Here is a 17,009-nt window from a genome sequence, read left to right on the forward strand (position 1 = left end):
AGCAAGCAGTAATCATGTGCTGCTCCTGGATTTTTTCCAGAACTTAGATTCATGCCTCTTTGGCCCAAGAGTATGCTTCCATCATGACCCGTGTCTTTCGCGGGAGATTGGCCGACGGCCCATAAAACTGCACATCACGTTCAGCCATCCATTGCAGGGGAAGAAAGAGGAATGCTGTGTCTGGATTTGGGATCAGAGGGATATGAAATCAGATTCAAGATGTGCAGGTGGAAGTGCACCTGCACATCTGAAGGAGGGCCAGGCTGAATGTGGCTGTCTGGCACGTGTTGCATCTTTGGCACTGCGTCACGGTGTGGCTCTGGGCTTTTCTGTCTCTGTTTTTAGACCGACTGAGCAGAGCAAAGACCCCGTGAGGCTAAATATATAGTTCACAAGCAGATGAACACACGCAGGGCCTTCGGACAAATCTGACATTAACATGAGGTAATGCTCAGTTTATGTGGAAGCAGCATTATTGTACTATGGTATGCCAAAAAGAGTGAGATGTGCAACCAACCGCACAACACCCTGATACACACCTGTCACTCAAATTTCTATTTTCACGACACCTGTTACAGCATAATGCACACTTTTTTATTTTAAGACAATCCTGGGTTATTGCTTGACCTCCCATTTCTCCTGTAGAGTAGAAAATGCAATGATTTATGAAGACAATTGTAATTTCCTAGATATTTAGCGATTCATTTACATGAAAAGTTAAAATCTAAATGCACATACTGTTCTGTATGCTTACTTTCTTTTAGCGTGTTAGTGAAACCTCTCTTCCATTTCCCATAGTTGAGCTCCTGTAAGTCTCCTGCAGCCTAGTAGCTGTCAAAAGTGTGACTTCTCCATGTGGAGCTTTGTAGATTCTTTTGAAATCCACAGGATAAATGATGTGTTTAATGAGATATGAGGGCTAGAATGAGCTGAATGGGTGGCTGTGGTTTCTTTTAAGGCCCATGCAGGTGGCTTAGCGACTGGTCTATGTACGGCTCTGTAGATAATGCAGCAGTTTATGTTTATGTTGAAATGCTGGGGTTCAAAAAGGAAGGGCCTTTTTTGTCTCTCTCTTTTTTTTTTTTTGCAGGGCTGTTTCCGCTCTCTCTGTTTCAAAGTAGATTGTTTGAAGCACACTCTGCAGAGTTCAAGCTCTGGCTAATCTGATCAAAAGTGAGCTCAGTAGTTTGTCAGACAGATTTGCATGCTAGCTTCAGTGATGGCATCATTGGTTTGTGATTTCCCTGAATCATCTTTGGTTGGATTTTTCCCAAAATGAACACTTCTAATTATCCAACATGTTTTTTTTTCAACCAGATTTTCAAATAAACAAAATTCTTACTAACATTTGAAAATTTTGAAAGAAAAATTAGCCTAATAAACAAAAAAATACATTAGATGATCTTTATAGATTACCAGAGTTTAACTGGTGTAAATTTTATATTGAAATAATCTGTATTGCAGTTAAGAGTCAAATTAAACATGAAGTGTTATATCTCCAATATTATAAGACTGTGAGTTATTACTTTGGCTTGCACAACCAACTGCACAGAACGGGAGACATCATTGTCTTTCCTTTACTTCAAGTTGCCTTTGTGCCTAACTTTAAGTCCAGAAATTTTTAAGCAACTTTTTAAAATAATTTCTTCCTTTTTCTTTATGTACTAAAAACCTGAGTGAACACAATAGTGATGTGAGCTGCGGTGCCATTTTTCAGTCTGGAAAAGTACCTAAAAACTTCAGTATCAGCTTTAACTGTTAACTTTTACAAAGACATAATGAGAAATTGTGCAAATGCAAATATAGATCAGTATATTTAGTGTTTCTTTTGTTGTTTTGTCCATTAAAACTTTGTTTTTTTTCTAAATTATTGTCCACCCAGCCACCCAGAACTTTTTTCAATTTAATCTGCTTTTTTTCCACGCTGTTAAGCATCATAGAACACACTGTTAGGCAGCATATGTTTAGGTGTTTAAAACGTTAATAAAACAGAATGGAGACAAAGCAATAAAAAAATCTTTAATTTAAAAATTAAAGTTTATTTACGTACGCCTCCATTTGTTTTAAAGGTTAAATGATGCATATCCATTAAAATGATTATAATAACCTACAAAAAATTAGGTTGATTCTAAAATCTGTGCAACTTCATTATTTAAAAAGGAAGAAAATTTCTTTGCTCAGTTGCCGAGAGATCAAGTTAAAAGAAGAAAAATAAAAACTAAACAGCACGTTCAGCCACTGTTAGAGATCAACATGGATCCTTGAAATATTTTTTCTTCAATAGTAATCATAGAAAATTAAAAAGTGAAATTTTTTATGAATTAAATACGATTTTAGAAATATTTGCCTCAAAATCTAACAAACAGGTTCAAGAAGGTGATTAGCTCCCTGTTTTTTGTGACTTTTGAACCGTCCTACCTGTAATCAGGAAATGGCTTTCTTGGTCCTCATTCGGATTCTGCTTGAAATAGAAAAACTGTTTCCTGTCACCGGTTGAAAAGTTTCTAGCCCAGAAAACTGGATTAGAATCTGATTACACGAGTCTGTGAGGTCACACAAAGTTTTGAAATGAAATCATTGTTAGAGGTCACAACTTTAAGGCCTTTCAACTCAGCACAGGTCATGCAAAAACACTTTAAAAGACACTTATTTTCCTTTTTACCAAGCTCTTTAAGTTGGGAGGTCAGTGAATGAGATATGAAGAAACTAATACCGGCTGTAAAGTCAGATTTAGTTGTGTTTGAGTCCGTGGGAGGACAAAGCAGATTGTTCAGCTTTATCCAAGCATACCAAGTGCAGTGATGAGTGACTCATTATAAAAACACAGAGTTACATCCTAGTGGCTGTTAATGGGTTCAGAAAACAATTCAAATCCTTAAGAAGAGGAGAATGCCCTGCAACAAACTGGCGAACTGTCCAGGGTGTCCCCTGCCTTTGCCCACAAGTGGCCGGGATAGGCTCCAGCAGCCCCGTGACCCCGAAAGGGATAAAACGACAGAAGATGAATGAAAGTAGTGGAGATTGAGGAATAGTTTTGTTTAATTATAAGTATTAAAGCAGATTTTGCCATTAAACAATACGTTTTAAATCAAAAAAGGATTTGGACCATTCAAGAGTTCAGTAGTTTCTTTTGTGAATAGTCAAATGTGAAGATACATGATAACCTTTCCTAGAACATTTGCTCCACGTAACACTTTAAAGGAACCAATTGGAAGGCCATTGTTCTGCTAAACATTTACACCCCGTATCAGACTGCCCGTCGCTCCTTTTTTCTAGGGAATGTATTTTAGGAGCTGTGACCACATGTGCTTATTTGCCTGAGTAAGCCTATAGTGGACCATGTGAGGCAAATATTGCAGGGATTATTGCTGTCGGTTCCCTGAGTTTAAACGACTACAGATTGGTTGGGAGAGACGTAACAAACTTTGAAGAGTATTGATTTGAATTTGCCTTATTGATTTATGTTACTGTGCCGGTATCTTGATGAAAAATGCATTGTTTCTAGGGGCTGTGCTGGTGGTGGATGCCAAATTTTAATTAAAATTCTGTTTTTAGTATTTTTAACATGTATTTGTGGCATTTTTCTGATTATGGAGGACGCATATTAAGAGAATTAAGCTCAAAATTACATGATAAAGTCCACCGGAAATGCTTTAAAAATAAATCAAAAGATAATCGTAGTGGGTCTTTAATACTTCACTGTGGAAAGAACACAAACTGTACATTTTGTTTTATTATTTTATAAATTTAAGTAGTAAAACAATCATTTATCTGTCCAGTAAGTTGGAGAATGTTAATAGTGTGAGTTCTGTGGTTGAGGTTTTATCCAGTGTCTTTCTCACAGTTCTGCATGCACCATCAGAAAAAGCTTGCAGGAACTCAATTTTGAAGACATTCCCCGGGAACCTAATCTTTTCTTTCAGGGGTCCACCCCCCACCGAAGTTGGTTTGAATGTTTTATTTGCAGCCGTCATCCCCTTTTGTGTTTGAATCCTTCAAGGCGGCATTGTGCGACGTCCTTTCTGCGCTCTCAGACACTTTACAAAGCTTTTGCCTCGCTTAAAGCCTCGTTGAAAGTGACCTGCCCCTCTCCTTTCACAGGATAAATGGATGGAAATGGGGAGGTGGTGTAATTTGGTTGAGCGTAAGTGTTTGAACACATAAGAGTCACGACTGAAAACGTTTCTTCTTCCCCTTTCCCTCAGCCCTCTTGCAGCCATCGTTGTGAGCAGACGTTAAAGCACATGCATGGATGAGCTTGTACAGATTCAGCGTGCGTGACTGTGCTGGCTCTTTGTTGCTCCTGCACTAAATGGTTTCAAAAATCTATTGGCTGTAATCCTAATTAAGGTGTCATGTGATTTGTATGTTGAAAAAACACAGAAGCAAAAAAAAAAAAGAATAGTTCAAATGGCCTCTTGCAGAGCTGAGATGCTTTTTTTCCCCTTGTAGAATCGTAATTAAAATGCACTTGGCTCAGTCCGACGCCACACAAAACTGTCTGTTAGACGCACTGCTGTGTGGACGGTGGAGGTGATGTAAGTGGCTGTGTTTAGCTGGACTGCCTGCGGTGCCGAGCCATCCTAACACATATTTACCGCTCCACTAACAGCCACCACGTGCTAGTTAGTATTAGCCGCTTGGCTCAGAGAGAGCATCACGTTTGACCGTTGGACTGCAGCTCCTCCTAAATCTGGAGCTGCGATGTGGAAAAGCTTGCAGGGGTTAATGTGGGATCTTGTCAAGGCCTTTACCATCAATTGGCACATGCCAGTGGCGGCTCACAGGTTTCCTGACGTAGCAATTGATGCAATGGGGAAATGCTAAAAGAGTTGCAGTTTTCCTACTCCTAACTAAAGGGCAAGCGTCAGGAACAATGGCACCAAATAAATGCTGTCAGCTGCGTCCATCGAACTAGATGCAATGAAATACTGCAACACTAAAGCAAGACACAGCTTGCTTTTTGTTAGGATCATAATATTGCAACTTTATGCATATTTTCAAGATGTAAAAAATAGAAAACATTATTGACTCGTGCTGTAGCCTGTTTGGGATTGTTGCAAAAGTGTTTGAAGGAGGAAAACATAGACAAGCAAGTTGTTAAGCAGCTGCACTTCAGGCTTTTACAATGTAAAGACTGCAAACGTGTAGAAACCTGTAAGTTATTTATGTTTTTGTTGGCTTCTTTTCTAACATTTTAGCCAACTGTTCTTTGTTACTGTGCAACTAATTCTGTCATGGAGACAGAAGAAAATACACCAGACAACCCCCCCCCCCATTCCACTTCTATTCCCTCCACCTGTTACAGAAAGACAAACAGTTGTACATTGCATTGTTAAAGTCTGGAGGGCAAAAGTGGCACCCCCTCTGTGAACAGCTGATCCACTCCAACAGACACCGATGGAACTGCATTTTCTAAGGGACAACAGATTAATTTGATTTTTTTCTATGCAAAGGTTCTGCTTCTTTGAGTTTTTCTTGCTTTTCTCTTAGTTGGAAAACAAGAAAGTTTTCAAATGTTTCAAATGTTTTTGAAAAGTTAATCTGGACTTAATTAAAAAAAAAGTTGAAAGAAACTTATTGAAAACTTTTTCTTCTTGGAACCATCATAGTAAGCGTCATCACAGAGAAGTAAATGAGTACATTTTTCCTTTTTTTGGGTAAAGTTGCTTAAAATAAGACATCTGAAAAGTGCAATAATGTACAGAAAATGTGATCTTCATCTGGTTAGTAGGCTAGATGTTCCCAATTCTGCAAAATAGTTCTGTGTTTTGTCTGAAAACAGCGTTTAAAGAAAATTATAAGCTACTTGAAAAAGGGTTTTAAACTAATCTAAAACTGCTCTGATCATTGTGGCATCAATCAGCACAAAGTGCTGAATCGTCACAAGTTTTGCTTAAAGACCCACTCCGAGGAAAATTGTGTTTTTTGTGTTTTTTTAAGCATTTTTTTGTGGCATTTTCGTGATGCTGAAGGACATATTCGTACTAAGAAAAATAATCTCAAAATTGCATTTCTCAGTATGTCTTTATTGAAATCTGTGTAAATCAAGAGCAGACAAAAAAATTATGTTTGAAAAAGCACTAATTTGTGGAGGGGCTACAAGTTAGCGGTAGAATATGTAAACAGAGAGCTCTCAGTCAAGGGTGATGGGAAAGGCAAGTGGGGTTGCACCACACCACTGGTCCCTCCCACAACTCAGAGGGGAATTTTTAATGGAATGCCGCTCTGCAGAAACTGTCACAGATTTTTTTATGGCTTAAAATGGCACAATTATAGTTAAGATACCTCTGGGAACGCTTTTACAATAGTTTAAAAGATGATCAAAGTGGGACTTTAAGTTCAAAAATCACCTCTCTAAATTTGTTTGCCAGTTTAAAAGATATTGTTTCTAAACCAAATCAAAAGATTTTTCTGTCTTCCTCGTGTGTTGTTTTATCGTAAAGTTGGTTGAAGTGAAAGCAGCTTCATAAGTCATACAAATATTTTGAAAATCTCAGTTGTATCTGTTGGACTAAACGCCTTTTCTCCACATAAAATTGAAGTATCAGCATAACATGATGACTTAGCAAGACAACACCTTGACTTTTTTTGTTTTGTCCTTTGCATATTTAATAAAAATGCATTTTTTGTTTGCTAAAGGTAGTATATGATCATATACATGGAAATTTAGAAGTTTACAGTAAAAGGCTCAAGAAAAGCATGTGGTACGCCCCTGTAACCCTTGTGCTATCCTAGGCACTTTAACATTGGGAGTTGGGTCATCTAGACCCACTAGACAGTGCGCTAAACCTTTTTTCTTCAATGATTTGTGATCTTCACTGGTGTCCATGGATTACATGAAATCTTTCCACCTTTATCCACCTTTGTCATGGTAGGGAGAACACGTCAATGTAAGGGTGGGGTCATCTAAGATAACACAAGGGTTAAAAGTCTCTTAGGTCATTATAAAAACACCAGTGCTTTTAAAAAAAAAAGATCATTATGACTATTGTCCTATCTAAGACCCTGAACGTTGTTCTTCAGCTGAAAAGGTTGGAACAAACTGGCGTCTGCAGTGTTCAGACTTGTGCTGCACCATCTGCAGACAAAGCAGGCGATTAAATGACTGAGCAGCTGAAATCCAATATCAAGCAAAACTGGGGCAGCTTTTCAAATTTAATTTCTTTTAAACTTTTATAGTTAGTTGTTTAAAATTCATACAAATTAATACACACTAAAATGTGCAATCAACTGAAATTTTAAACATCCAATTGTGTTTTAGACAATAATTCTGTTAAGACATTTTTTCTTGATCATTTTGAGTGTTTTGATGTATGCGATTGACGTTTTTTTGGTCCCAGATTCTAAAGTGTGAACACGTGTGAGGTGAGGGGTTCGGGATTTGTTGTGTTTTATACTCCAGGGTGTTCATTTGTCACGTTTGAGCAGCCACACATACTAACTGGGTATTAGGTTATCTGCCACGGGTCAGTAATCTGGACTTGATTCACACACAATACAAAGCTAGGTCATGGCATATTCAGGGTCAAAAGATTTAACAAAGACAATCTGTGTGCGTTTGCCAAAACTCATTTACAGACTGCTACAAGAAGAGTTAGAAAGGCACAAATGTTACTGTGTGACTGCCAAAATGGTGTTTGGTTTAGCTGCAAATTGTTGTCTCTCTTGTCTGATGTGTTAATTTGAGAGTAATAGGAGTTACTTTGCGTATAAATGAAGTGGGGATGAAACGCACGTTAAGGTGGTTGTTGTCCCTTGGGCCAAACCTGCTAAAGTGCTGCCCTGACCTTTTTGACACCCACCCAGAGTATCCCAGCTTTAACCTCCATGCGTCAAACTCCTGCCTCAACATTGGCGCTGCTGATGCGAAGAGGGGAGGAAGATGGTTCTGCTCCAGACTTGTCAGTGCATTTTAATGTCTTTTATACAAGCTGAGCCCTTTGCTCATGTGCATGGCACGCACTCTCCGTATTTCATGCTTCTTACAAACAGTAAAAAGGCTGCTGGGTATATTTCAAAAGTGTGTTTGGGTTGGCATGACACAGAAAGACAGCATAGCCATGCCAGAACAAACCTTCTTCTTCCAAGATTCTCAGTTCTTGCTCAAGCCTAGAATCACATCAGCACCATTACTTGTAGTGTCCACATTTTCTGTACTTATGTTAGAAGCACCATGTAAATGGGAGGAGGTGTACATTTAAAGCTGTGGTTGGATCGTGCTTTAAAAAAACAAACAAACAAACAAAAACCTCATAAAACGTAATTCCTGTCTGATGGTTTTTTGTGACTGCAGTGGCACACTTAGGCTGACGTCTGCACACTCATCCACTTCATTTCCATCATTGTGTTTTGTTTTGTCTAAACAGTTTCTTTATTAGAAGAATACCTTGAGCACACTTTATTTAACCTTGTTTTGTTTTCTATTTTTGTGTTCAAAGTTGTAGATTGAGCTAAAACATATGCAGTTGAAGAAAGTATAATTTAATGTCAACTTTTATAAAAGATGAACATCTTTAATGATAGGTTTACATGCAGCGCTATGATGCAGATATAAACTGTTCATTTGGTTCTTCTTATGTTTTTTCATCTTTCAGCTACTTCTGCTGCAACAGGTTTTCAGCTGGAGTTGTTAGCCTTAGTTTTTCTGTATGGTCCAAAGAGGCAGCTAACAGTGAATCTGCTTCTTTTGCCGGGAAATGGTGGCCAGCTGTTGGTAGCACAGGATGAGGATGAACTGTGATTAAAAAAAAAAATCTTTTGATTTAAAGTTTTTTCTTTTCAACTTGTCCTGTACAGCAGCTTTGCAAACAGATCAGAGCTGAAAGCCTTTTGTGTTGGACAGAGTTTACTGTTACAGTAGGGAGTTATGAATCTTGTGACACACAATGTGCATATTTGTATAAACCCCTTTTGTATTTGAGGCTAAACTTTTTTTATTTTAAATCTGTTTGTATACATTTCTTGTTGGACCGGACAGAAAACAGAAAACAGAAAAAAAAAGGGAGAGTGTGATTTTTCTACTTATTGTTCCTAGTTGGTTAATCTTAGTTATACCATGGTCTGGATAAATACTAATTGATTGGCTGCATGGTGTACATTAAAAAGTGGTAATAGACACCTGTAAACCTTTACAAAGCATAATTTCAGGGGGAAAGTACACCTCTTACCGCTTGTTTTTGTCCAAATGTTGAAGTAAAAGTTTGTTTCAAAGAAACAAAGTCCACAAGTAGTTACTTTAGAAAGAAATATCCACCAATCATTGAATGGGTATTAATAAACAATTTATCTAATTAATGAATAGTAAAATTACTGCAGGGTGTGCGTTAAAAAGTGATAATCCACAGTAAAATAGAAGTTCCGGTCACATAGCTTAAATGTTCTATATCACTGTGCTGGCTTCTTTAAAACAACCTTTTGCTTCATTATCTGGACAAAAACAAGCGGTAAGAGGTGAACTTTCTCTCTGAACTGATGCTTTATCCATCGTGATCATCAGCGTATATACATATCGCTTTCCTCGAGGTCAGCACGTTCTCATGTTAGCTTGACAACTCGCCGCACGACCTTCGAAGTGTGCATTATCAGAAATTAAAGTTTCGCGTTGGACGGTTCAGGCTTCTATGGTGGCTAAATTTCTAAAAATGCCCACTTCGTCGGCCATCATCCCTTACATAATGGACGCCTTGTCGGGCGTTACCCCTTACTTATATTACACATGTGTCGTGAAGGTCTCATTTCCTTTCTTTTCAGGATTGTGTGCTCTTGTTTGATTTCCTTTTTGTGATGCATCTTGTTTCCCCGTCAGTCACTCCAGGCTCATGTTAACATCCAAAGCTGTCTTTAACATCCCTTGTGCTGTCCAAGGCGCTTCAACTGGAATGAATCAGTCAATCAATTAAAAGACAGTGTGCTGAATTTTTTTTCTTCACTGATTTATGATCTTCACTGGTGTCCATGGATTACATGAAATCCTCTTCACCCTTATCCACCTTTGTCATGGTAGGGAGAACACCACTAAGTAAGGGTGGGGTCAATATAGATAGCACAAGGGTTAATTTCTGTTAAAGTGTCTGATTTTCAGCTCTTCATGGGCAGGTATTCTGCTTTTATACCCTCTTTTGTTTCTTCATGGGTTTTGTTGTGTTGAAGTTGATTAAATGTTGAGGTTTCTGCCACCAAGCCTGGTCTCCTGCATTTTGGCTCCTGGTTCCCGACACACAGTCATTTTGTGTTTGCTGTTCTGTTTAGATTCCTCTTATATGGGCCCAACATTAGCATTTTTTGTAAATTAGATTTGTTAAAGATGACCTGTAGCTTCATGACCCGCTCAGTCTGTACTGATTAGTCATGTAATGAATGTTGTGTAGCTTTTCTGGGTGGATGAATACGTTCAGGAAAGCAGTGATGCAGAAATCATCACCAAATCCACTTCCTGGAGATCCCGCTGTCAGCGTTTTCTTTGCCTTTGAGCCCATGTTATTGAGGATCTGCTGTGTTTATCTCTTTAGCAGCAGCCAGTGTCAGAAGATTGTCGCTGCTGTGTTTTGGTCTTAGTTAGAGGTTCCCGAAAATTTCGGCAAGCTCTGCTTCTGGGCATTTGAATGAAAGGAGAATGTGACGCTATGTTTGGAATTTGAGACGAGTACACATCATGCCAGCCGGCACGTCTCTTGCCACCCCTGCCCTTTTTACCCTCCGCCTACCTCCTCCCCCTCAACCCTCCTTCAGTGTCATCACAGCCCGTGTGAACCAGATTTCCTCTTGGTCCTCAGCAGAACCAGCGAACTGATAGTTGGCAGCCTTTTGCTTCTATTCTTAGACTGCAGCCTCCTTTTGTCTGCGTAATTCCGCTTTTTTTTGTTGTTTGTTCTTTTTTTGCCAGTCGTGCATCCTGTTTAAGGTTGGTGGAAGGGTCCTCTGATTAATTTCACGACACACCCCATTCAGACTTCAGAGTAGAGGGCAGTTTAACTGTTTTTCTTGTACAAAGTGAACAAAAATACCCACTATGTTCTTTAAGTTTCAGCTCTACTTAAAGCACCCTGAGCCTCCGACTTTGATTGAATTGCAAACTGGTGGTCTTATTGGTGGTTATTAGGGGCTTTTAAAAGCCTGTTGCAAACAAGGCCAGAGCGTTTCTAGTTGGCCCTTGACCTCTCTCACAATCCATCAAACAGAGCTGTTTAAATGTGAAGATGCTGAATAATGGGGGGAGGAACTGATCCAGAATTGTCGCTTCTTTTTTACAATGGCTCCTCAGCCGTGACTTCTTTGCTGCCCTTTGCTTTAAAAAAAAACAAACCTTGCCTAATGTGAGGGAAGGCAGACGTCTACATTTTTTAAATGTGCACTGATCTTTTCATGAAGGTGTGGAGGGATGCTGGACGAGTGCAGGCCTGCCTGCATGGCCCTCAAAGTGAGACAGCTTGTGGAAATATCCTTTATTAAGACTGAGCTATGTGCTTCTGCTCCAGGCCTCAATTTGTCTTTTCTGTCCTGAAGGCAGGTACTCTGGCTGTGCGTATGTCTTCACAGTGTTAAACTGTTATGTTACTTTAGGGTCTTTAAACTGTGATTCAGTGTTGCAAAACGCGGTGGGTGTGGTTGGGTAAAGGTAAGGTGGTTTGTTGACACTGCGTGTGTCACGTGTAGGTTTTGTTTCCTAAAGGTTTCAACTCTGAGTCAAATCTTCTGCAGATCAAATGAGCAACACTTTTCCCTCTCAAAGGTTACTTTTCTTTGCACAAATTCTCACCAAGTAGAAGTTTTGAATCTTTTTTTTTTTTTTTACTTTAAATGTAAAAGAAAATAGAAGTAGAATTAGCTTATGCACAAGTTGTACTAAATGCACACAGACACTTTAGGCGGTCAATGATTAAGATGCAGAAGACAATCTGATCTCTGTCACAGGATGTGAAGACAAAAAGGGAACTAATTCTCAGAGTTCCAGTTCTTTTGTTGTGAGCGGTAATTACCAGGCCGCTCTTTGTGCTCTGATTTTCAGCTCTTCCACGTGGCGTACGTCCTCATCAAGTTTGCTAATTCTCCTCGTCCTGACCTGTGGGTGCTGGAGCGCTCTGTAGACAACGGGAGGACATTCACCCCGTGGCAGTTTTTTGCACGTAAGTTCGCAGGTGATTCGGAGTAGATGACTTTTTGTTTCAATTTGAGAGAAAACAAAACATCCTGTCCGTCCTGCCTCACACCTATACAGAACTATTTACCAGTTTGAGCTACAAACTAGATTATTAAAAGTTTTCTTTTATGATAAATCCTCCTGTTCATTTGTGCGACAAAACATCGAATTGGGGCTCAAAGCATGAAGAGGAAGGAAAACGACAAGTTAGATAACTTCAAGGGCAGGATGATTATTCTCATTTCTCATTAATTTATTTATAAAGCACCTTCCACCACCAGCCAAGGAAGCCCAAAGTGCTGTACACATGGAGAGCAAAACAAACAAGAATTAAAAGCATTAAACCAGATTAATTATTGGATGACTTTATTGCTATGATGGCAATCCAGTGTGTAGATCTAAAAAACACTTAAATACCAGGAAGTTGTTCATCTTTCAGCGTATCACACTTGCCACACTTTTACCCTGAATATTCCTGACACATCCCTGTATTTTATCCGGGCTGGGAACCAGCACAGGGGAACCCAGACTTGGGACATATTTAGGCAGTAGTAAGAAGGGTCTTTGCCCAAGGACCCACACTGGATGAAGCTCATTGAGCCCCCTGAGAAGTGAACTCTGGTTGCCCATGTGCTTCACAGAACAAATACACTGCTTAATCTTTTAGTATATTTTTTCACGTACATGAATTTCATCAACTGAAAGTATTCATCCTTTTTTTTCAGAACTGATTTATTGTGCAACTCTTCTTTACCTTTGTTTGACCTCTCGGTCATAAATCTGTCATCGATTTGCAATTAAATATAACATAGTTATTTTTGCTTTTGCCAAATTCTGATGTAATAACTAATACATCAGTCAGGTTACTGACATTTCCATTCACTTTGAATGTTCTCCTGTGAAATTTGACATTTACAGGGAGTATTAGACAAACAACTGCTCTTTGAATACTGTCTGCTCTCTCAGAAGATTCAATGAAAACCTGCAGATACACGCAAATCCAAGAAACTATATAAAAAAAACTATTTGCCAAAAATGACATCAAGTTTAAAGGTTTCTGCACTATCAGGCTCAACCTAAACTTAGTTTAAACAAGATCCAGATCTTAATCTACAGCAGTGAAGATATATAAGCTTGTTTATGTCAACATTTAAAGATAAAATGGATCAAAGTTGTATTAAAATCTGATTTTTTAAGGAACAAATTGATTTAAAATTAGGTTAATAATAACCTAACAATAGAATATTTCAGAAGGCAAAGTAAGAAAGTAAAACTAAGAAATAGCAATTTGAAATGACCACAAAATAAATTTAAGGCTTTCACTTTATTGATCTAATGTTTTTTTGGGTGACACATATCTAAATTAAGAAAGACAATGATTACGTATTTTTTGTTTAAAAAATTAAGCGACATTGACAATTGTTTTTTGAAAAATTGGTGAGATAATTCTATGAAATAGAATCAAGTTTCTCACACTCTCAGGCAAAAACTCTTCACAAAAATGAAACGTCTTTAAACAAGACGTTTCATTTTTGTGAAGCACTGAATCAGTGATTCTATGCATAAAGATGACAAAAAGTGAATGTTTCCTCAAAAGAATGGTTAAATATGAAGTTATGAAATACAGAAATCTAAAAATGTAAATAAAACAAACATGTAAAAGGATTTTTCTGTTACAGATTCAAAGCGGGAGTGTATTGAAAGGTTTGGAAAGCCTCCCAATGCTCGAGTATTAAAGGATGACGACCAGCTCTGCACCACAGAATACTCTCGGATCATCCCCTTAGAGAACGGAGAGGTGAAATGGGAATTACAGAGTGTCAGAAAAGTCATAGATATAAAAAAACAATGATTTTAATGCAAACTGCTGTCCAGATTGTCGTGTCTCTGATCAACGGCCGGCCCGGGTCCAAAAACTTTACCTACTCGCCGGTGCTGCAGCAGTTCACCAAAGCCACTAACATCCGCCTACGTTTCCTCCGAACCAGCACCCTGCTGGGGCACCTGATCTCTAAGGCCCAGAGAGACCCCAGCGTCACACGCAGGGTGAGACACAAATGCTACCACCTCACAAGGTGGTGTCATGCTGGCACCTGCCGATCTCCCATTTGGCCAAGCCGCACTCACTGTGTGGGCCTGCCAGCCCCTGTTGCTGACACAGTCACACTGCCTTGCTCACACATTCATCTCTCTGCAAACTTCATGCCAGATCAATCTGTCCAGCTGTCATGTGGATTCCCCTGGTTTGGAGAGGTCCGACAAGCTGCTTAAAGGACAAGATGGTCTAATATTAACAGAAAAGCAAAAGAAAACTCTTGATGCTTTTGTTGTTTTTGCAAAGCTGTGAGAATATTTAATGTTAAAGGAATTTAAAACAGCATTTTGTTTGAAATAGCTTTCTTTCTATTGCACTGATTCACCCAGTCTAAATTCTTCAGCTTATGGGACACGGTAGATGTTTGTCATGCATGACTCACATCTGTTGCAAGGTTTGTTCTGGTGTGGTTCATTTCTCCGTCAAGACAGTTTTCTCTCCTGACATGATGCCACGATTTTCTCTGTTTGCCGACAGTACTATTATAGCATCAAAGACATTAGCGTTGGGGGGCGCTGTGTTTGCCACGGACATGCACAGGTGTGCGGGGCAGGACGTAACCCAGGCAGCCCGAGCAGGTGAGTAATTCTGAGGGCAACCTTTGAAGAGTGACTTTTACTGTGGCTGAAGCAGGAAAAAAAATCGGTACTGTTCTTGGTTTTAGAGCAGTTAACTTGGGAAGTGAAATGTCAACCCTCAATGTCAGTCTCATTTATTCATTAACAGTGTTTTGCCACTGTTTAACTTCACAAATGTTTTGGTCTGTATAAAAATCAAGCAATAGAACTCTGCCACAAACTTGACCAGAATAAAAACATTTGTCTCAGAAAAACTTGTTCCATTATGGAGTCTAATATTTTATTTCCTGTGTAAAAACCTGTGAACCGTTTTAGCCTTCTGTATTTTGAGAAGCTAAAAAGTAAATTAAGGCAGAGAGCAGCATTGAATGGCCCAAAGGGGCAGCCCACTGGCCTTGCTGCCCCCTTTTGACCCACCCTACTGGCTAAGCGGCCCTTACTGTCGCCCTCTGCATAACCACCCTGGTCTGAGCTATATGGTACAAATTCATAAAAAAAAAAAAACACCTTTTTAAAAATAGCAGCTATTTTGTTGTCTATGTACTTTTTAGAAGAATCGGAAAAAGTAAATACCGTATTCTGATTTCTTTGGCAACAGAGGTCTTTGGTTAATGACGCCCGCATTCCAAATGTATGTCATATCATTTCGTTCAGCTTGAACAAACACAGTACTCCAGTAAAAAAATGTGTAAGCAACAGGGAAAAAGCACTTTGACAAGCTCGCCACGTCTTTAAAATCTAAAAACTTTAAAATTAAACTTAAAGTTAAAGTCCCATTAGCTATAAACACGTTTAACCCTAACCATAACCCGTAATCCTAAACTTAACCCTTTCTCTGGGTCAGCGCAGCCAAGAAAAAAAGTTCAGCACTGGCTGCATGTATTGGGAAAATAACGTGCAACTTGTCACTTTCTTTATGGCATTTCATTTTATTTGCTGTGAAAGGTAATTCAACAGTCTGCCTGTTCACTGGTGCAGTGTAGCGTAACTTAGAATGTAATTCAAAGCATTTATCATGGACTTATCAAAGTTTTTTTTTATTAAACTGCAGGGTCTGATACACACATTCGTTTTGTCATTCTGCACATTGTTCAAAAACTGTTGATTTGAAACCCAAAATATGTCACTTTTCACAGTTTCTTTATGGCTACAGACTGTCAGTCTGTGTCGTTTGTGGTCCCCATGCAAGACATAGTTTTTATCAGAAAGGGGGGGGGGGGGGGGGTCAAGGGCGGGACTACTCAGCTTAGCATCAACGGCCACGCCCATGTAGAGGAGATTTTGGAAACAGAGGCTTGAGATAAACATGAATCATGGCTTTTTAAGACATTTAGGTTGTGGAATTTTGGTTAAAATTGTCATAATCATAATTAAAACACCACTGGGAATGTTTTTGTTTTTTTTAACCTCTTGAGCATCGCATTGTGGGTTTTCTTTTCACTGTAGTTAATTCTGATTACCTAGAGCCCTGTGTCTACGAAAAAAAAAAAAGAAAAAGAAAAAGCATACAAGAGCTCGGGTCTCAAGAGGTTAATTGTCAAAGGTTACTTTAAATGAGTAAATAACGGTGTCACCTCTCCGATTCTTCAGACTCCAGTGTGAATGCCAACACAACACCTGCGGTGAATCGTGTGACCGCTGCTGCCCAGGCTTTAACCAGAAGCCATGGCGCGCTGCAACTGCTGACAGCCCCAATGAGTGTCGGCGTAAGTACAACACTTTACGCGATGTGTAAACAAAAGCACACACTCTGCCACTACACATGCTGCCGGCTCTTTGAGTTACGACCCTCAGAGAGGACTTTAGTGTCCTCTTGCATTTGAAATTGAAGCCCTATTGTGGATGCCCTCATATGGTATTGCAGTAGGCCCCAGTGAAGAGCTCTGAGGACATTCCTCATATGGTGTGTGATGAACAGCACTGCACTAGCTCCAGGGCATCTACGTTTTTGTCAGCTTACCTAGCTTGTCATTTGGCTCTCTAGGCTGCGCCTCTGCCTGATCGCTTTGGACTGATGACAAATGTTCTTCCCCTGATCTGTGACCTGGCAGCAGGCACTGCAACACAAAAGACAGAGGACGACTTGTAATCCTTTCATGGCACCCGTGCAGAGGAAATACATCTTAACCATTCATAAACTTTGATAAATAAGACACTGGGGTGGTATACAGGAAGAGGATATGTCCTTGTGTTTAAC

General features: G+C 39.3%; 1 protein-coding gene across 3 annotated transcripts in view; it reads left to right on the forward strand.

Moving 5' to 3' along the window:
- LOC101163522 (laminin subunit alpha-3) overlaps positions 1 to 17,009 on the forward strand; it is a 59,104-nt gene that overhangs the window by 1,439 nt on the left and 40,656 nt on the right. For all 3 annotated transcript variants that reach the window (XM_078935241.1, XM_078935242.1, XM_078935243.1), the window contains exons 3-7: positions 12,008 to 12,125; positions 13,819 to 13,937; positions 14,015 to 14,185; positions 14,712 to 14,812; positions 16,403 to 16,518. In XM_078935241.1, coding sequence (XP_078791367.1) covers positions 12,008 to 12,125; positions 13,819 to 13,937; positions 14,015 to 14,185; positions 14,712 to 14,812; positions 16,403 to 16,518 — 625 coding nt within the window. The remainder of the gene's footprint in view (positions 1 to 12,007; positions 12,126 to 13,818; positions 13,938 to 14,014; positions 14,186 to 14,711; positions 14,813 to 16,402; positions 16,519 to 17,009) is intronic.

The sequence above is a fragment of the Oryzias latipes genome, chromosome 17 (genome assembly GCF_053564925.1).
Source record: "Oryzias latipes strain Hd-rR chromosome 17, Olatipes_Hd-rR_3.1".
In the NCBI taxonomy this organism is placed as follows: domain Eukaryota; kingdom Metazoa; phylum Chordata; class Actinopteri; order Beloniformes; family Adrianichthyidae; genus Oryzias; species Oryzias latipes.